The sequence below is a fragment of the Solanum verrucosum genome, unplaced genomic scaffold, assembly GCF_900185275.1.
Source record: "Solanum verrucosum unplaced genomic scaffold, falcon-dt-bn FXZP01000208.1, whole genome shotgun sequence".
Taxonomy (NCBI): Eukaryota; Viridiplantae; Streptophyta; class Magnoliopsida; order Solanales; family Solanaceae; genus Solanum; species Solanum verrucosum.
Genome location: NW_026020329.1, coordinates 1449966 through 1472487, shown reverse-complemented (window position 1 = coordinate 1472487; position 22522 = coordinate 1449966). Strand labels below are relative to the sequence as shown.

Sequence of the window (22522 nt, the reverse complement as noted above, 5' to 3'; positions counted from 1 at the left end):
ATTTAGAGTGTGACCTTCCACTTCTTTGTTTATTTGGTCTTTTGTTTCTTATTACTATATTTGTTTTCTTGGCCAGATTATGGGCCAGATCTTTGTACAAACATTGATTTTAGTTTCTAATAAAAAGGATCTATGACCCGACTTCAAATTAAAAAAATAAAAAATAAAAAATAATGGTGATAGACATACAACAATATTTTAAAACAACTACCTATAATTAACCAACATTCCTGCACCATATACTCTTGATGGGTGTAACAACATTGTCCAAGAGAAAATAGTAAGAACAAAACATCAATGCCTTTATCATCATAAACCATGCTTTTCTCCAATAACGATTGAAGCAGAGTGCCGCAGCTAATCCCAACAAGATCGCTCCATAAGACGCAACAAACCCAATGTAAAAACATTGAATGTCCTCCAATTCTAATGATTCCTCATCTCCATTAATCTAGGAGGTATTTAACAATTTAGGACTCATGCCACACTTGTTGTCTAATGGATAACCGCAAAGAAAAGGATTTCCCTCGTAGCTGGTTTTGTTGAAAGTTCCAAATTGATCTTTAAAATCAGGCACTGCACTGAATAAGTTGTTGTATGCAACACTGAATACTGCCAAAGAATTTAGTTCAAGTAGACCAACAGGAATGCTCCCATTCAATCTGTTGAAGGAAAGGTCTAAACTCTCAATTTTCTGTAGATTGGAGAAGGTATTTGGTATTCTTCCGATGAGATGGTTGTGCGATAGATTCAATGCAGGTATATTGCTCATCATCCCTAGCTCAACGGGAATTTCACCAGTTAATCTGTTACTTGAGAGATCAATACCCGACATATATTTCAGAATGCTTTCCTTACAAGTGTATGAGTTTCTTTTCGTTGAAAACAGGACCTGAGTTTCCACATCCATCAAAAATATGTCACTTAGAATTCCATGACTATCGTGGTAGTGCCTTTTCAAACATATCCAGGCCAAAACACTTATCCATGAACGCCTAGAAGTCGTAGCATAATTGGTCTTACTTATCTCTGCATCCTTTTTGGCTTGTGTTAAGAAACTCAAACAAGGAAGGAGTGGACCATAAAGCTTATTAAAAGATAAATCCACGATAGATAACTTGTTCAGCATACAAATCTGAGTTGGAATCTCCCCTTCCAATTGGTTATTGCTAAGGAGAAGGTAATTGAGAGTATTAAGAGAGCCTATGGTGTGTGGGACATTTCCTGTAAAATTGTTGTAGCGAAGATCCAACGTTATCAGAGAAGAGAAATTGATAAGTACATGTCCCAATTCACCACCCAATTTATTTTTCTCCAGATGGATGTGTTCGAGCGGTAAAGAATTCACACAAGAAGGAATAAATCCTGAAAGCCTGTTTTCGGATATAGCTAAGACCTGAATGAGCTTTAAATTGCAAATCTCAACTGGAATTGAACCTTTGAGATGATTCTTGGACAAATCAAGTTGTAACAATCTTGTATTATCCCAAATGCATCTCAGAATCTCTCCAGAGAAATTATTGTTGCTAGCGTCCAATACAATAAGGGATGTGATAAACATGTTGCTAGGTAGTGGTCCCTCAAAGTTATTTCCATCAAGAACAAAAAGAATAACATCCTTGGTTTGACTTCCTTCGGAAAAATTTGACCTTTTAATTTGTTGTATGACAATCGAAGGTAAAGTAATGCTGGAGAACCAATTACCAGATCACTAGGAACTCCTCCACATAAGAAATTGTAAGATAGGTCTAGAAATACTAAATGAATGCCACTAATCTTGGAAGGTATAGGACCTTCAAGATAATTTTGTGACATGTTCAAAATAGTAAGATTTGGGAATGCTGAATTCATATTATCTGGAATATGCTCATTTAATTTGTTATTAGAAACATCAATCGTCTGTAGATGGAGGTGATGACTCGATGGCAGCTTCCATGGTCCGTTGAAAGCATTGTCTCTACTATAAATCCCTGCAAGTCTGGTGTTATTTTCTAACAACCATGTTGGAAAGATCCCTGACAATTGATTTCCTTCAATAGCAAGAATCCTCAAGTCATATTGGTAGTGAAGGAAAGAAGGAAATTTTTGAAGGTTTGTACATCCTTGGATAGCAAAAAACTCCAACTGGAAATTTGGGATCCAATTTTGGAATTCGGTATCTAGAATTATTGTATTAGAACTAACATCCAAGTAGATCAATTTTGGATTGTTGGAAAATTGGCTGAATGACAGAGGAACATCAAATTGGCTATCCACAATATCGAGGTACTCAAGTGATGTGAGTCTCCTTCAAATAGAATGTGACGCTATATTCCCCATGAAGTAATTCCCAGAAAAACTCAATCGTCGAAGTGATGTCAAGTTTCCAAAACATGATGGCAGTGTTCCCCGAAAATTATTGTCTGAAAAATTCAGCTCTTGAATGTGTTTGAGTTCACACCAACCTATAAATATATGAAGAAACATTTAGCTAAAACAAATTTCTATACTAAAAGTGACATCTTATTATACTAGTATTAAGAAAAAAACTCCCTCTATCCCTAATTACATGTCCACTTTTGAATAGATACTAGTATTAAGAAAAACAAAGATTGACATAGAGATCTTACCATTTTACCCATATTAATAATGAAGTGGATGAATTAAACAATTAGATTTTCAAAAAGTTCAACCTTTTTCAAAGTACTATAATAAGTAAAAAAAAATTGTCCTTTCTTGATTTGTCAAAATGGACAAGTAATTAGGGACAACTAAAAAATGAAAAGTGGACAAGTAATTAGGGATAGAGGGAGTATTTTTTTTTGTCTATGGATGCGTTCAATACGAAGGAAAATGTTTTCTAGAAAAATAGGTGGCTTGTGCTACTTATTTTCTTGTGTTTGATAATAAACAAAAATATTATAATATTTGATCAACTTAACATGATAAAATCAGACCTCCAACATAAAATGCAGGCATTAGGGAAAAAAGAGAAAAATAGAGTACCTTGATTAGGGAGGGTGCCATCATTGCCACCAAAAGCTATACTGAACACCAAAAGAGAAGTCATTTGTCCAATGTTTGGGAGAAAGTTGTCATTTAAAGAACATCCCTCCAAGTATAGGTGCTCCAACGTGCTCAGATTTCTTAATGCTTAGATGATAGAGTCCAAAAAAAGAAAAGAAAAATAAAATCACATTTCAAAACAAAAGAGTGGCGATAGAAATAAGATAAGGTATATATGAATTTGAGCTTACCGTAAATTATGGTTGGAGAAGTGAGATCACTATATTCATAAGAAAGTGATTTAAGAGATGAGAATGATTTTAGAGATTGTATGACTCTGCTAGAGTTGGAGTAGGAACTTCCCAATAGTAAATTCCGCAACAACTCATTCTTTTGTTACCTGTTAAATGGTGAATAAATAAATCATATATATTTTAAAATAAGAATGAATAGTTAGATCTTATTAAAATCTAATTTGTATCCCACAATTTTCGATCAAAAAATTTACATACCACGGCACATGGTTATTCAAATCATTTAGATTGCAGGAAGTCTGTAAAGATGTATTTTGTTCAGTAGGATGTCTTGAGGTTAAAATGAAACATTCAATATTAGAGAAACTGCATTGATTCGTGTTCCTTTGGTAGTCGCAAAACTCTCTATATTGTTATCCGAGAGATCCAGATATTCCAAATTGCTCAAATCAATTATATCTACACAGGTTAATCAAAAATAAACTTTAATTTGATATGCGAAGAAATAAAATTGATATATTTAGTGTGGAAGACTTGGATATGAAGAGGCGCGTAACAAACCATTCATTTCGATATTTCCATCTATTTCATTCGAGGTGAGATTGAGATGCTTGAGATACGGAAAAATCTTGAGTGATGAAAAGATGGTGGAATTGAAGTTATTATCATTAAAAATGAGCTTCTCTAAATTCCTCAGTCCTGAATTTGCACCTGCATTTGATTTATGGAAGAAAAAAAACGTATTATTTTGTAAATCTCTGAGTTACTTTGTACATGTATTTGTTGTGTACAAGAGATCTTACCCAATACAAAAAACATATTGATGTCATTGATTTCATAACCTTCAAACCAGAGTTCTCTTAAATTGCTTAGCCCTCCACATTTCTTACTCATTCCTTCATCCAAAAATTACAACTATACTAAGTAAATATATATATATATATATATATATATCGTCCAAAAAGGGCTATAGGTATATTCATATGCAGGAAAATATACTGGTATTATATGTCATCGGTATGCTGAAAGAGGTATCAACATGTGCACCAAGTTTTAGAACCTCAAGAGATGAAATCCAACATAAAGATGATAGTAAAACTTTAGGATGTCACTGATTCCATAACCTCTAAACTTGAGTTGTCTTAAATTGGTTAGTCCTCCACATTTCTTACTCATCATGCCTTCATCCAAAAATTACAACTATACTAAGTATTGTCCAAAAATGGCCACAATTTCATATGTAGAGTTTATGTTGGAGGATATACTGCTATTATATGTCGATGTGTTGAAAGATGTACCAACATATGCACCAAGTCTTAGAACCTCAAGAGATGAAATCCAACATAAAGATGACAGTAAAACTTTTGGATGGATGGGATTGAATTGCAAATCGAGTACTTTCATGTTACTGAACCCTGGATAACAAAATCAGACCAAGAAAACATGTTAGTAATATATATTCCGTTTTTAAAGAGTCATGAATATATTCCGTATAACATCGATCAGACCTTCATTTTTTGTCCACCCTATAATATTTCCGCAAGACAATAAAAGAAGTTGGAGGGACTTGAATGGAAGAAAGAGAGAGGCATTAAATGTCCAACCATCTCCTGTACCAAAATTGAGTTTAATCACTCCACCTGTTTTTAAGCTGCATTTTACCCTTTTCCAGAAACAACAATCTGTAAAACCATTGGCATTATAACCAGCCCAATCAACCAACAATTCGCCATTCGAACTCATTATATTTGCTTGCAGATCCAAGGGAGCGCTTCTCTCTTCCTCCCAACAACCATTCGCCAGTATTACCATTTGAAGAAACATCAACAATTCTACATGCTGTTAAAAACTAATTTGCTACATGCTGTTAAAAACTAATTTGCTAGCTACCTAAGGGAAAGTTTATATAGGAACTATACAAAGCTACAACTTCGTTTGCGGGTTTAACAACTCACTTGCTTTGACTTAAATTATGTTTTTTGTGCGTAAAAAGTTATTTAATAGGAATAAATAATTTATAAAGAATTCAATAAGCTGCGTATTCTAAAATGCAGAATTCATAATTTCAAATCCTAACTTTTTTTTTTTTTAAATAAAATAAAATTATGGGTAGGGAAAGAAAAGAAATAAAGGAGCGGATTATAAAACGATGAATTGAACCTTCAAAATTCAAATAGTCAACCAACTAGTTTCGCATTTTAAATACATATTATCTACACAAGAAAATGGATGGTGGAAATGAAACTAGCTAGTCGAGTAAGCATCACTTCAATTTTGTTTGTTTTAATTTACTGATTCCAACATGACTTGAAAGGAAAAGCAAGCTTTAAAGACGGATAAATTTGTGCACATTCAAAGTTGAGACCATAAAAGTGAATGAGGCCAAGTTAAATGGGATATTTATGTATTATGTCTTTATAAAATACACCGCTAACTAATTTTTTTAAGGGGTGTCATATCAAGTAGGGACAAGAAATATGAAACACATGGAGTAAAAGAGTGGTGAAATGCAAGTGTTTCCTTACGCCTAATTGATTCCAAGGGTATTGTATCTTCAACTTTATCATCAACATTGTTTTTCCAATGATATCCACAATTTGTTCTAAGCTCTGGACCTCTAAACATGTATCATTTTCACCTACCCAATAGGTTATTAACGTCCATTTTATTGCGGTAACCGAGATCATTAATCATGACCTCAAGTTCATGAATGACAATTTCACAAGTGGTTCTTTCAAATTCTTTGAGATTTCATCCCTGAACAATTTTTTGGTGTCGAAACACTCTTTAAATTAATAAATATTAATTTATCGATTAAATAATACCTCTACAAAATAATAATATTTCGTGGTTCCACCTATATTAATTTAGAAAGGTTTTACGGTAGAATCTAAAATTAAAATTATTGAGTTATGTTGAATTCCTAAGAAAAATCTATAATTCTGCCCCTGTATAGTTCCTATATAAACATTCTGTTAGCTAGATAGCAAATTAGATTGCCAGAAAAGGAAGTAGAGTAATAGTGGGGATATATGGGCAATATTAAGTTTTTGTTGTTAGCTTTTTTTCTAATAGTAAATGTGGCGAATGGTTGTTGGGAGGAAGAGAGAAGTGCTCTCTTGGGGAGCTGCAAGCAAACATAATGAGTTCGAATGGTGAATTGGTTGTTGATTGGGCAGGATATAATGCCAATGGTTTTATAAATTATTGTTTTTGGAAAGAAGTTAAATGCAGCTTAGCAACAGGTCGAGTGATCGAACTCGATCTTGCAGCAAGGTTTGGATCAGGGCATGATTGGAGATTTAATGCCTCTCTCTTTCTTCCGTTCAAGTCCCTCCAACTTCTTTTTTTGTCTTACAGAAATATTATTGGGTGGACAAAAAATGAAGGTATGGAGTATATGACGTCTGAATACGGAAACTATATATACTACTAACATGTTATTTTGTTATCCAGGGTTCAGTAAACTAAGGCAACTACCTAACCTGAAAGTAGTCGATTTGCAATATAATCCGATCGATCCCAAAGTTTTACTGTCATCTTTATGTTGGATTTCATCTCTTGAAGTTCTAAAACTTGGTGCACATGTTGATACCTCTTTCAACGTACCGGCATATAATAGCAGTATATTCTATATCCTCCTACTCTATAGTCCATAAGGCCATCTTTGGACAATAATTTACTTAGTAGTTGTAATTTTTGGATGAAGGCATGAGTAAGAAATGTGGAGGGCTAACCAATTTAAGAGAACTCAAGTTTGAAGGTTAATGGAATCAGTGACATCAATATCCTTTCTGCATTAACAAAAGCAATTAACAAAATAACACTAATATAAATCACTTCATAAATCAAATGCAGGTGGTGGTGCAAATAGTGGACTGAGGAATTTAGAGAAACTCCATTTGAATTATAATAACTTCAATTCCACCATCTTTCATCACTCAAGATTTTTCCTTCTCTCAAACATCTCAATCTCGCTGCGAATGATATAAATGGAAATATCGAAATGAATGGTTTGTTACGCCTCTTCTCATTCAAGTCTTCCCCGCTAATCTTATTTTGCTCCACTAGGCAATTATGAATTTAGATATCTCAATTTTATTTCTTTGCATATCAAATTAAAGTTTGATTTTTTATTTGTTTGTGTAGATATAATTGCTTTGAGCAACTTGAAACATCTGGATCTCTGGAATAACAATATAGAGAGCTTTGTGACTACCAAAGGTACACTAATCAATTTCTATTAGAATTTAGAAACACTTGCTCTATTTCACTCCACAGAAGCAATCAGATGATTTTGGTTCATGTTAATGCTTATTTTTATTAGCAATTAACATCACAACTCTTGCAATGCTTATTTTTATTAAATTGTTTTATAGTTCAATATCTATTTATTGATAATTTAAATAGATTGATATTGTGGGAGACTAACTAGATTGATGTATTCATTCTCATATAAAAACATATATGATTTATGTAACAGGTAGCAAACGAATGAGTTCTCTGCATAATTTACTATTAGGAAGTTCTAATTCCAACTCGAGCAGAGTCTTACAATCCCTAAAATCATTCTCATCTCTTAAGTCACTTTCTTACGAAGATAATGATCTCACTGCAACAACCACAATTTACGGTAAGCCCAAAATCAAAATTTATTTAGCTTACTTCTAGAGTCACTTTTCTTTTGAAATATGAAAGATTTGTTCTTCAGTTTTTCTGACTCTATCATCTAAGCATTAAGAAATTTGAGCACGGTGGAGTACCTATACTTGACGGGATCTTCTTTAAATGACAACTTTCTGGCAAGCATTGGACAAATGACTTTTCTTAAGGTGTTGAATATGCCTTTTGCTGGCAATGATGGCACCCTCCCTAATCAAGGTAGTGTATTCTTCATTTTTTTATAAGGGAAAAGGGTCTGATACTCCCCTCAACTTTGTCATTTAAATTTGATATATCCCTCGTTATGAAAGTCGTTCATATATACCCTACTGTTATACATATGACTCACATATGCCATTTTTCTCTAACGGAAGTGAAAAGATTAATTTAAATATAATTTTTAAAAATATAATCCATATGGGGTATATTTGATCCTCCTCACACGTATTTTTTTTTGTTGATTTTTTGGTTTCAACGACTAATTAAATTTATTTATGTTTCACTAATTTTCTTGTAAAATTTATTATAGATGCCCCAATTTTTTTTACAATTACAAAAAGTAAATTACAATATATTGTAAAATTTATTATAGATATCAACTCTAAATGACCAAGTTGAGGGGTATATCGGACCCTTTTTATAATGCATGCATTTTCATGAATTTTGGGTGTGTTGAGTATGGAGGTCTGATTTTCTCATGTTTTATTGATCAAATATTTAAACTAAAAAAAAATTGTTTAAAAATGAGAAAATTGATTTCTCTAATGAAAGTAGGAAGAAAAAAACTTTACAATTGACATTCTGCATTAATTCTACGGTGATTATTTGTCTAGATTATAAAATTCTTTACATATTTAGGTTGGTGTGAACTCAAACACATTGAAGAGCTGGATTTTGTAGACAATCATTTTGAGGGAAAACTGCCTTCGTGTCTTGGAAACTTGACATCACTTCGATGGTTTAGTTTGAATGGGAATTACTTGAGAGGAAATATAGCGTCACATTCTATTTGGAGTAGACTCACATCACTTGAGTACCTTGATGTTGCGTATAACCAATTTGAAGTTCCTCTGTCATTCAGCCTATTTTCCAACTATACAAAATTGATCTACTTGGATGTTAATTATAATACAATAATTCCAGATACTGAATTCCAAAATTGGATCCCAAATTTTCAGTTGGAGTTTTTTGCTATCCAAAGATGTATAAAACTTCAAAAATTGCCTTCTTTCCTTCACTACCAATATGACTTGAGGATCCTTCTTATAAATGGAAATCAATTGCGAGGAAACTTTCCAACATGGTTGTTAGAAAATAACACCAAACTTGCAGCGATATATGGTGAATATAATGCATTCAACGGACCATTAAAGTTGCCATCGAGTCGTCACCTCCATCTAGAGATGATTGATGTTTCTAATAACAAACTAAATGGACATATTCCAAAAAATATGAGTTTAGCCTTCCCAAAGCTTACTCATTTGAACATATCACAAAATAATCTTGAAGGTCCTATACCTTCCAAGATTAGCGGATTTCATTTAGAATTTTTAGACCTATCTGTCAATATCTTATCCGGAGAAGATCCTGGTGATCTGGCAATTGGTTCTCCACAATTGTTCTACCTTCGGTTGTCAAACAACAAGTTGAAAGGACAAATATTTTTGGAGGAGTTCAGGCCAAATATATTTTCCTCTTTGCATTTGAATGACAATAACTTTGAAGGAATTATCCCACACACATAGGCTCTCTTAATACTCTCAACTACCTTCTCCTTAGCAATAATCATTTGGAAGGAGAGATTCCAACTCAAATTTGTATGTTGAAGAAGTTATCTATTGTGGATTTATCTTTCAATAATCTTTATGGTCCACTCCATTCTTGTTTGGGTTACTCCACAGATAAGAAGGACCAATTATCTTACGACTTCTTCTGGGCGTTCAAGGTTATATTTTGTGGCCTGGATACGTTCAAAAAGGCACTACCACCGTAGTCAAGCACTTGTAAGTGACATATTAGAATGGCTTGACTACCGTCGTATGGAAAACCAGGTCCAGTTTTCAACGAAAAGAAACTCATATATTTATAAGGAAATCATTCTAGAATATATGTCGGGTATTGATCTCTCAAGTAACAGATTAACTAGTGAAATTCCCATTGAGTTAGGGAAATATGAGCAATATACATGCATTGAATCTATCGCACAACCATATCATCGGAAGAATACCAAATACCTTCTCCAATCTACAGGAAATCGAGAGTTTAGACCTTTCCTTCAACAGATTGAATGGGAGCATTCCTGTTGTTCTACTAGAGCTAAATTCTTTGGCAGTATTCAGTGTTGCATACAACAATTTATCCGATGCAGTGCCCGATTTTAAAGCTCAATTTGGAACTTTCAACAAAAGCAGCTACGAGGGAAATCCTTTTCTTTGCGGTTATCCATTAGACAACAAGTGTGGCATGAGTCCTAAATTGTCAAATATACCTCCAAGATTAATGGAGATGAGGAATCATCAGAATTGGAAGACATCCAGTGTTTTTACATTGGGTTAGTTGTGTCTTATGGAGCGATCTTGTTGGGATTAGCTGCAGCGCTCTGCTTCAATCGTCATTGGAGAAGAGCATGGTTTAGGATGATAGAGTCATTGATATTCTATTGTTACTATTTTGTGTTGGACAACATTGTTACACCATCAAGAGTAGATGGTACAGGAATGTTGGTTAGGAATTGTTGTATGTCTATTCACTATTATTATGTTGTGATTCTCTTTTATCAATATAAAAATCCATTTGGAGTTGTTACAATTTCTTATGTTAGTAATTATATCCCAATGGTCTATTTTTGTATATTCATGAGATGCTTCATTGGTATTGTTGCTATTTATCTAGCAATTTGAGGAATAATATGATTAAAGCCATATCTATATATATTTAGTATCATCTGATTCTTTGGAGTTCGCAATCTAATTAAGCTTCAAAAGGTACAAAATTTCAATAATGGGATGTTCTTGATCAAGTTAAAAGTTTGAGGAGTAGTGTAAAAAACACACTAAAATTTCAATTATAACCAATTAACCATGACCATGAGAGATTTTTGGAGTAAAAAAAAATCTTTTTTTTTGTTTTACTAAGAGTCCCTTTTTTATTATTATTTGAGATTCTAAACTTGGACTCATAAACTTTTCATATAATTTTATCTAGAGATCTAAAGTAATTACCTGAATCATGATTATGAGATATAAAGAAGTTATAGGAACCATCTAACAAAATAGAAAAGTTGCGGGGTCGGTTTGCTATTTGAAGACTTGAAGGTTGAATATAAGTTCATAAGAGAACTACTACACCTAAGCATCATCTCGACCGAATGGACCTTGCAGTGCACGATCTGAATTTAATCGGAGAACTAATATGGACACCGAACACCAGGTGGTGAAAAAAAAGTGCCTAACTATTTCTTGAATAGTTTAAGTTTATATATAGGTAGGAAGTTAGCTAAAATGTGCAAAAATGTCCAAGTTTTTTTTTTCTTTCTTTTAGTTTTTAGCCAAAAGTAGCTATGAAAAAAGAAAATTTCAAAGAAAATAGATTAGTTCTAATCTTATTAGTGTGGAGGATCATTTTTGTCTGATTTCAAACTACTGAAATTGGAGCAAAACGAGAAAGTAGATTTTTTTTTTTCCAAACAGGTATTTTGGCTAATTTCCATATTCTTTTAGCTCATTTTTTCTTTCAATTGATTAGATTTTTCGATTTCTAGTGAACATTCTTAATGACAAGTATTTATTTATTTATAATTTGAGACTTTAAATTCAAATCTTAAGACAAAACTATCTTTTAATAAAATGTGCTTTTATTTAAAGAGTGACTTTCCAACATAATTCCGAATTAGTCAACCTAAAAAGGCATAGTAAAATTAGGAGGGAAATAACTAAGAAAAAAAGTAAATGAAGAGTAGTATAATGTAGATATTTAAATTCCTGAACATTACAACCAATATATTTTATTCTCGTAACAAAATACTCCAACTCATGACGAGAAAAAGAAGGAAAAATAAAACATAAGTTGAAGATTCACTAATTGGAAGACTAGATATAATTTTATTTTATTTTAAAAAAAGAATGGGGGTAAAGGGAGGGAATTGGGGAGATATTAGAAGGGAGGAAATCAAACTCTTACGAACTAGTTAATAAGAGAGGAGATTACAAGGTAGGAGATTTCGAACTAGTTAATAAGTGTAAAATAAATAAATGGGGTAAGTGTAAATAAATGTTTTCAAAATTGGGAGTAGAAAAAGGGGAAATGAGAGAGGACATTACAGGGTAGGAAATCAAACCCTCACAAACAAAGTAAAAGTTCAAATAATCCACCAATTGAGTTATTAAGACCTCATTTATTTACACTTAATGAGGTATGAATCTGGAGGGCATAGAAATTCAGGGTACATGTGGATGAAGTCCTACTATAATGTATGAAGATTAACCTGGTCTCAAGGTGTTGGGGCTACTAGTTATCTAAACAGGAGACTATGTCTCATCTATTTCTAACATCTCCCATAGCCTCAAAACTATGGGGGTTATTTGATAATTTTGCAGAAATTTTAGATTCGAAATTGATCGGCCTAAAAAAAACAACATTAGAAGGGAAACAAATAAAAAAAAAGTTAATTGAAATATAATTTAGATATTCAAATCCCTGAACATTACTTCCAATATATTATATTCTCGTAACAAAATTCTCAAAATTAAGGGTGCAGGGGGAGAAAGAGAGAGGGGAATGGGGAGAAGATTACAAGACAAAAAATAAAATGTTGGCGAACAAGGTGAAAGTTTACAATTGAGCTACTGAGATTTTCTTTATTGTGACATTATTATTTTTCAAAATTGGGGTAGGGGAAGAGGAAGTAGGGGATAAACTTACAAGGTAGCAAATCAAACTCTTACCAACAAACTGAAATTGAGTAATTTTAGTAAAATTGAGTTTTCTTTGTTAATTTTGGTTTTTCCATCCAATTGAGGGGTACGGCCGTACGGGTGACAAGTTTATAGACGGCAGGGGTAAAAATAACTTCATATTCAACTAGTAAACCAAAGTTGAGGAGTATTTTTTACCCTTCTCCCTATTTTATAACAAAGACTCTATTTTGCTATGCATTTTTTCAAAAAAAATTGAAGAAGAAAATTGGGTTTACAATTTTTAACGTGAGGGTTAGCTCATTCAATTTGTATATTTTCCTGTTATTTAAAAGAGGGGCCATTGTGACCAATCAATCAATCTATCCATTCCACACTTGAGGAAATTCAATTTCAATTTTAACATGTCTTCTAAAGTAGAAGACGAAAAAAGTTTTGGTAAAGTTGATCCATATTTCTTCACTTTTATTATTACCAACTAGTATTATTTTTCCTGTCTTCTTTCTTCACTAAAAACTAAACAAAAGAATGGGAACTAAGGGCCTTGTTCATGTCTTTCTTGTCTCAGTTCCAGGCCAAGGGCATGTCAATCCTCTCCTTAGACTCGCCAAACGACTTGCTTCAAAAGGCCTTCTTGTTACTTTCTCAGCACCCAAAATTTGTGGTGTAGAAATGAAGAAAGCTAATCCGAAAATCAGCAATGAACCAACTCCATATGGTAATGGCATGATAAGATTTGATTTCTTTGAAGATGAATGGGATCCTTCAAAGCCCGATGGCAATGATTTGGAGATGTATATACAACATCTCGAGATAATAGGCAAGAAAATACTCCCAATAATGATCAAGAAATACGCGAAACAGGGCAGCCCTGTTTCGTGTTTGATTAATAATCCTTTTGTCCCTTGGGTTTGTGATGTTGCTGAAAGCCTTGGCATCCCTAGTGCCATGCTTTGGATACAATCTGCTGCTAGCTTTTCAGCTTATTATCATTATAGTCATAATTTAGTTCCATTTCCTAGTGAAACACAACCTCAAATTGATGTTCAATTACCTCGTATGCCTTTGTTAAAGTATGATGAAATTCCTAGTTTCTTGCACCCTTCCAGTTCATATACTTTCTTGCAAACAGTCATTTTGAGACAATTCAAGAACATATCCAAACTTACCTTTATACTTATGGAAACATTCCAAGAACTTGAACGTGACATTGTTAATCACCTCTCCGAAATATTTCCTATCAAAACTGTTGGTCCTCTATTCAAATACCCTAAAGAAGTAGCTCCTAATGATGTCCAAGGTGATTTTATGAAGGTGGAAAATTGCATAGATTGGCTTGATACAAAATCAACATCCTCTGTAGTGTACATATCCTTTGGTAGTGTGGTCATATTAAAAAAAGAACAAGTGGAGGAAATAGCATATGGGTTGTTGAATTCATTGGTGAATTTTTTGTGGGTCATTAGGCCACCTACTAAAGTCCAAAATTTTGATCCAATATTGTTACCTAATGGATTTCTAGAGAAAGTAGGAGATAAGGGGAAAATAGTGCAATGGTGCCCACAAGAACAATTGTTGTCCCATCCCTCGGTGGCTTGTTTCATGACACACTGTGGATGGAATTCGACTATGGAAGTACTTTCAAGTGGCATGCCCATTTTGGCTTTTCCTCAATGGGGTGACCAAGTCACTGATGCTAAGTACTTAGTCGATGTTTTCAAAACTGGACTTCGATTATGTAGAGGTGTGGCTGAAAATAGAATTATTCCGAGGGAAGAAGTGGAGAAATGTGTAAGGGAGGCTATGAATGGGCCAAAGGCGTTGGAGTTAAAAGAGAGCGCGTTGAAATGGAAGAAGAAGGCGGAGGAAGTGGTGGCGGAGGGTGGCTCCTCCGAGAGGAACATGCAAGCTTTTGTGGACTATGTTAGAAGTGTGTGATAGCAACGTAAAGCATAGTTTAAAGAATACATAAACAATACAATTTAATTTGTCTTTTATTTATTGTAACCGCATATTCTTGTCTATTATTCCATTAAATAATTAGAGAACAATGAGTCCTTATTAATTAATAATTCTAGTGATTGGATCTCTATGGTGATAAAGAAATAAGATATTCAAATAAATATCTTTGTCACAACGTATTCATGTTTCATACGTCAGAAGTTAATAATTTTAAATTATCAAAAAATTCGCGTGTCTCATATTGTGTGCGCAACTGCGCATTAATGGATGAAATGATTGAAGTTATATATATTTAACAAATACAATGTAATCTCATAAAGTAAAGTCTGAAGAAGACAGAGTATATGCAGATCTTAGCACTATCTTAGAGGTAGGGAATTGTTTTCGATAGATCAAAGTGTAAAAAAAATCACAAATAGTAACCAAACTCAAAGGATAACAAAAAAGTACAAGAGTAATAATACAACTAATAGTACGACTAATAGTAAAGAGGAATAAGAGAGACAACAATCAACTAACTAACCAACCTTCTACTCAAATATATGTCCTCCATAACCTCATATTTAAGGTTATGTCATTGGTAAGCTGAAGTTGCGTCATCTGATGTCTAATCACCTATCTCCAATACTTCTTCAACCTATCTCTACCTGAAACTATAGGTAACCTCTCAGACCTCCACATTGGGGCATTCGTGCATCTCCTTCGCACATGTCTGAATCATCTCAATCTCGATTCCTACATCTTATTCTCTAGGAGCCACCCCTACTTTGGCATGGATATCTTCATTTTTAATCTTGTCTCTCCTCATTAGCCCGCACATCCATCTTAGCATCCTCACTCCGCAACTATCATCTTCTTCTGAACGTAGGAGTTCTTGACTAGACAACACTCTTCTCTATATAATACAATTGATCTAACCATCGCCAACTTTATAAAACTAATTGTCTCTTTAAGTTTTGGTGACACCTTAATATATATTATATATATATGTATTGATTATTAATTTTTTTACACTATCACTGTAGTTTTACTACTATGCCAAGGTAATTAGTTAAACATATTTAATTTATGGAGATCTACATGTAATAGTGTAAAAGGTTTTTTTAAACTACCGTAAGCTAAAGGTTTATTAATTGGTACTTACTTCTTGGCTGCTTCGAGAAAGAAATGGACTTTATGGTGCAAATCATGTTGTAGTGAAAACTACACCAACGTGTACAAATTGAAGTTAACTAGCGTTTTTCATGTTTTTAGCCGGATTTCTACAACCCTACGTTTTTTTCTTTATTTCCCACTAAAGTTTCAATTCTAAGGAGTCGTTTGGTTATCGTATATATATCATAATTATAATAAATTATAATTTAAAAATAAAATGACAGGATGGATTAAAAAGAAAATTCAAAAAAATTCAAACTCATTGTGGTACTTTCTAATTAACACGCTAGCCATAATAGCGCTCAGTCTATACTGATTTAATATATAACTCTTGACTTATTTCCTTCATGATATATAACAGTCTAACAACATCATGATGATTTAAACAACTCTATAAATTAATTAAAAAATCATAGCTCCATCAAAACAGTACCTTCTTTCATTATAAAGTTAATGCTCTTTTTTTTACGATATAAAGTTACTTTTTTTTATTGTGATGAAAAAGCTAAAAACTTAAAATATTTTCTATTTCAACCCTCATTTACTACATTATCATCAGAACAATGTTTTCCAACTCTTCTCATTTTTTTCCATACCCTTCACAAAGGAAAATGTAAAGAATATCTTTCATAAATAAATGTCAAACATATTATAAATTCATTGAATTAGTGGATTATCCATATTCTCAATACATGAACTACTTATATTCATGTATGCGTATTTCCTAGGTTCGATGAACCATTTTAATAAGAATGTATTAATTTATTATGACACTTAATATGGTGACTTTTGGAGTGATTTCTCTACCTATAAATAGGGTTGTTCATTCACCATGGTAAGAGACACTTGAAGACATTTAAATAAGATGATCTCTACATTATACTTCTCATACATCTTGTCTATATTGTTTGTAGTTATTACTTATATTTTACAACACGTTATCAGCACAAGACTATAACTAACTGGGATTGAGTTTTAGTTTCTTTAGCTCATATTTTACTCAGTTCATGTTCTGGTTGATCTCGTTATGAGAATCAAAAAGGAAAATGGTAACTATTGCAATCAAGAATATTATATGCATAAATTAGGTATGTATTTCTAGAATCTTTTTATGATTTAAAAATAAATTTCATTTGATACTTTGCAATACAATAGTGTTCGGTCACTAACTTTGACCGGAAATCAAAGGTATATACTACTACTAGTTGAATATTCTTTGCTCCACGAAATTCTTTAAATAGAAGAAAATATAAAGTTTTGGTAGCATGAGTTTAAGTACTGTTTTAATTACGCTAATTTTGAGGGTAAATTTAATATTTTTTTGTGTTACAAATGTTTATATTGTTGAAGGCATTAGTTGACAGAAGTAATTATATCTTATGAATTTTAAGTTGGGGGAAGTTGCTTGAAGAGTTGGGCACTGAACTCACTCTCAACACAACTTTTCATCCACAGACTGATGGACAGTCGAATATCAAGTGTTGGAAGACATTTTAAGGGCTTGTGTGTTATCACCCGATTTCGAAAACTAAGGTTTCGAAATCATTTTCGCAACTTTGGCAATTTATGTTAATTTTTGGAAAAAACAATTTGGAGTTGCCACTTCATTTTTGGGGAAAAATTAAGAAAACCATTTAAAAATGAGTTTTTTGAAAGAAAACATTTTAAATAAAACGAGAGTCGGGTAAGGGTTCAAATAATTCTCTAAGGAAGGGTTTAGGCATCTTAGAGAATCCGCTAACACACGGTTGACTGACAGATTGAAAAGTTTGGCTAATTTTATAAAATGGGTTACTTATAAAAATCTCGTTTGAAACTTGGATAAAATCTTTTGATATTTTTGCAAAATCTCAAGAATAATCCTAACTTAAATTTTTTATCCATAGTCATGTTTTGAACCATACAATTAATTCAAACTCATAAACATGTATTAAAAGACATTGTTTAACAACTATAAAAGGATATTAAAGATCCTTAAGTCATTCATACAAAGTCCTAAGTTAAATTAAAAGACAACTAATTTATTTTAAGAAACTTAACAATTTTATCCTATTCAAAAATTTGAACTAAATAGTTAGTTCAAACTCATAAACATGGATTCAAAACTTTTCAATAACTATGAAAGAACATGAAAGGTTCTCAAGTCATTCTATAAGCTTAAATTACCTAACTTAAAACGAGTTTTGAAAATTTAGATACTTAAAGTAAATAAGTAACGAAATAGAAGAGCTATTAAAAAAACCTCCAAAGGATTCATCTAAGTTAGATAAAAAAAATGTAATTCACAATCAATTAATAAACAAATAATAAGAGAAAGAAAGGAAATAAAGCATGTCTCCAAATCAAGCCACTCGACTTAATGCTCGAACCACTTTTGTCGCTTATACTCAAATCGAACCTTTAAGTCCTAAATCCCAAAAAATTTAGCCCTTTAGGGGCTGCTGCTACCGCTGCAAATTGGACTTTTGAGAGTCCAAAACCTTCTCAATTTTCAGCCTTTCTAAGACTGATGTTGCTGCTGCCTTCTATTGTGTTGCTGCCATCAGTACACTTAGGTTAAGACCCAACACCATCTCATTTTCAACTCTCCTTAGCTTCTGCCTGCTGCTAGTTTCTTGGGATTTTAACCCAATAGTATTAGCATTCCCTTGCGCGACTTAAAGGTTGATTCAAAGAGAATCGAATGCAAAGCGATGGGGAGTCCAGGTGGACTCAAACGAGAGAGTTCATGCACAAAATAAGATAAAAAATTAATAATTGATCATGATAAGACTTTACAAAAATATTAGACAAATTATTTGGAAGCAGCAATGAATCCGCTTATCTTAATAATAAATCAACACACTCGATTTATTTATGATAATATATATATAAAGCAGAAACATAAAAACGCTAATGTGGCGCATTCTAAGGCCTGGAATTTTATTTATCTTTTTTATGGTTTTTTTTTTAAAAAAAATTCTTCACTTTAAAAAAGACATAAAATATTTCTTTATCTTTTTACAGAATATTAAATTATGGTATTTAATTCTCTCCTCATTAATGCCTAATCATAAAAGCTTCAGTTACAAATTCCTTACAATAAAATATTTTTTTATTGTAAATAAATTCTTTCAATTATATTTTTCTATATGCATCATTTAATTACAAAATTTAAGAGATTTTATTCTTTTATCCTTTAATTACAGAATTTAAAAAGTTTTTTACCATTAACTTTTGAATACTATATAAACAGACATACAACATAACATGCATTGATCTACATCTATCCTTTTGCATAAATGTTACACCTACCCGATATAGCTGATGTTTTGTGTCTTGAATGGTAAATGAGTGTTGTGAGAAGGTTGATCAAGGAGTTCTTTTTTTTTTATTTATTGTGATGACCGTCGAAGTAGTAGATTGCGGCGAGAGTGATTAAGTGATAATTGGGGATTAACGAGAATCAAAACACTTGTAAAAGTTATATTCTGAAGTCACAAGTAATATGATATATTTTGTAAGCATTGACTCTTATATGAATGTATTTTTTTTCCTCTCAAGTAATATGATATATTTTGTAAGCATTGACTCTTATATGAATGTATTTTTTTCCCTCTTATCTTTTTTATCTTCTTTTATTGTAGAAGAAAATGATGAAGTATTTTAAAGAAAAAACTGAGCATGGGAGAAATTTCATAAAATTGGAAGGAGATAAAATAAAATCAATATTCATGATAGGTTGAGAGTAAACGACATATAGAGACTAAAGTGACAGAAGAAAACATAATATATTTTGTAAACATAGACTCTTATATGAATGTTTTTTTTCCTCTATCTTCTTTATCGTTTTTCATTGTAGAAGAAAATGATAAAGTATTTTAGAGAGAAAATTAAGTATGTGATATATTTCATAAAACTGGAAGGAGGTAAAATAAAATTAATATAAACAATAGATTGGGAGTAAATAATATATAATGACTAAAGTAACAAAAGAAAATGGAAAATAAAAAAAAATGTAGAGAGGAATAAGTAAAAGGAAAGAGAAAATTCCATATAATATGCTTGAAATTTAACTTCAATTTTCTATTAATGATGATTCATTTAGTTTGTTCCATATATAGTCTTAATTAGTTTCAGAATTTCTTAAAATTGATATAGAAAAAGGACAAATTGATCAAATGGAAAGAAATGTTACGAGGAGAAAAAGGAAAGAAATTATTTTCTATTGACATGGAAGATATTAAGGAAAATGGAATGAAAATTTTTAAAAATATATATAGGAAGAAAATTGTAACACCCAAACTTTGGATTTTTCAATTTGGTTTTATTTTTTTATTTTTTATTTTTTATTTTTAAATTTTCTATTTTTAGTTCATTTTAATTGTTCCATAAATATTTTAAACTTGTTTCATAATTTTTTGAAATTGATATAGAGTAACGAAAAATTAATAACATGGTAAAAAATATTGCTTAAAAAAATCTTTAAATGAGGAGAAAAAGAAAGGGATGATCTTCTAATTAAGACGAAATTTGGGTCAAGAAAGTTGTCATTTGCCAATTATATTATTTGTAGTGTAATTACAGATTGTTTATGGGAAAAAATAAATATTGCACTAATATATATATATATATATATATATATATATATATATATATATATATATATATATATATATATATATATAAGGAAAATGGAACAAAAATACAAAAAAAAAATATGAAAAGAATTAGTAAAGGAAAATAATATAATGCCCAAACTTTGAATTTTATAATTAGTTTATATTGTTATTCTTTAATTATTTTTTATTTTTTTAATTTTCAATTCATTTTAATTGTTTCATATATAGTCTTAATTTGTTTCATATTTACTTTCAAGAAATTGATATACAAAAATGATAAATTAATTAAATAGTAAAAAATATCATTCAACTTTTTAAAAAAAAAAATGTTGTGAGGAGAAAAAGGAAAGAATCTTCTTCTAATTAAGAGAAAATTTGAATAAAAAACATTGTCAATTGCCAATTATATGTATTATTTTCCTTTTTAATTATTGTTTTATTTTTATTTCAATTGTTCCATATAATCTTAATTTGTTTCATAATATTTGAAATTGATATAAAATAATAATAAAAATTAACCAAATGGTAATAAATAGTACTCCAATTAAAGAGGACATTTAATTTCTTTAATCAATGCTATTGATTTTCTTTCATTAATCTTCTTTTAAGAGTTTTTAAATTTCTTATATCATTAATATAATCTTCTTTTTTTTTTCTTCAGATTTTTGAAATTTTTCCTTATATTAGAATTAAACTATAAATATTGCATAAAAATGTCATCTCATATTTTTTTTACTTTCTCATATCATATTTTTATTAGAAAAATATAGAAATCAATGCAATATTTATTGGTATTGAAAAATAAGCAACAAAATAATAATAATTAATATTTCAGAATAAAAACAAGTTACATTGAATTTAATACATTAAAATATGAAAAGTTTTACTTTTAATGACATTTATCATATCAGTCATTATGCATAATAGTAGTTATATACTTACATGAACATATAAATAATAATGATTTACTCCGACTATTTTTAATATTAATAATAACTATATCTATTTTTATATATATCTTTTCAAAAGAAATATATTTTAAAAAAATATTAGTGTTTTTGTATATGAAACATGAACGAAGAATTATATATAATTTTATATTTAATTTTTTAGGAGCCTTCCATCAACGTAACTTAATAAATGTTACACATTTTCTTTGTTGACATTTCCGTTCCTCCTTTGTAATTCTTTGTTCATTTTAGTTTCGCTTTTAAAAATTTAGAAGTTTTGCAAAATACTTATGAATTAAAATTATAAATTGTGTTTAGATTATATTTCAAAAAATAAACTAACAACTCATTTTAGATTTCAGAAGTTATATTATGTTATTTCAACATTTAAAAATAAAAATATATATAATAAAATTTTAAATACGAAGTTTTTATCGTACGAAAAGGATAAGAGAGGGGAGGACGACACAGGTCTTGGTCGGGTTCACTGGAGTTGCTGGGCTTTGTGCAAAGAAGACGAGTGTAGGGTCGCTGTTTTGGGTCGGTTGGGAAGAGAATTGGTGGGCTGAGTTAAAGAAAGTGGGCCAAAAATATTTGTGATCTCCTGGTCCACACGAGTCTTTAAAGGGATGATTGAAGGACTTGGTCCTTTCACCGTATTTCAATAAAATTGCATGTGAAATAAATTTGTATTTAATTAATTATTAAGCTTCTTAAATTTAACAATGTAAAATGATCATTTAACATAGCAATTAAAATTATTTTGAAATAAAAAGAGTAGTTGTGTACTCTAATTGATTTTCGAGGAAATAAAATTCACACTTAGTTAAAACTCTATTTTTAGTAAACGATTTTTCCAAAATACTTATTCAAAGTAATAAATACAGAAATCTATATATTATAAGTATATGACTATATATATATTTTATAGGAAAATGACCAACTTGCCTTGAAAATGGTCTCAAAAGATTCGTAAATAATTATTTCAAATTGTTTGAAATCAAATAAGCTTGAAAATTAACTAAATGTCGGGGGCCAAA

At 31.0% G+C, this 22522-nt stretch overlaps 1 protein-coding gene and 2 pseudogenes across 1 annotated transcript; 2 read left to right on the top strand and 1 right to left on the bottom strand.

The window, feature by feature from the left end:
• Positions 1-217: 217 nt before the first annotated feature.
• Positions 218-5864, bottom strand: LOC125836044 (receptor-like protein 15; annotated as a pseudogene).
• Positions 5865-6271: 407 nt separating this feature from the next.
• Positions 6272-10629, top strand: LOC125836076 (receptor-like protein 15; annotated as a pseudogene).
• Positions 10630-13342: 2713 nt separating this feature from the next.
• Positions 13343-14752, top strand: LOC125836069 (gallate 1-beta-glucosyltransferase-like). Its single transcript, XM_049515154.1, has one exon. It carries the CDS (start codon positions 13343-13345, stop codon positions 14750-14752), a length of 1410 nt encoding a protein of 469 aa, XP_049371111.1.
• The last annotated feature ends 7770 nt before the right edge of the window (positions 14753-22522 follow it).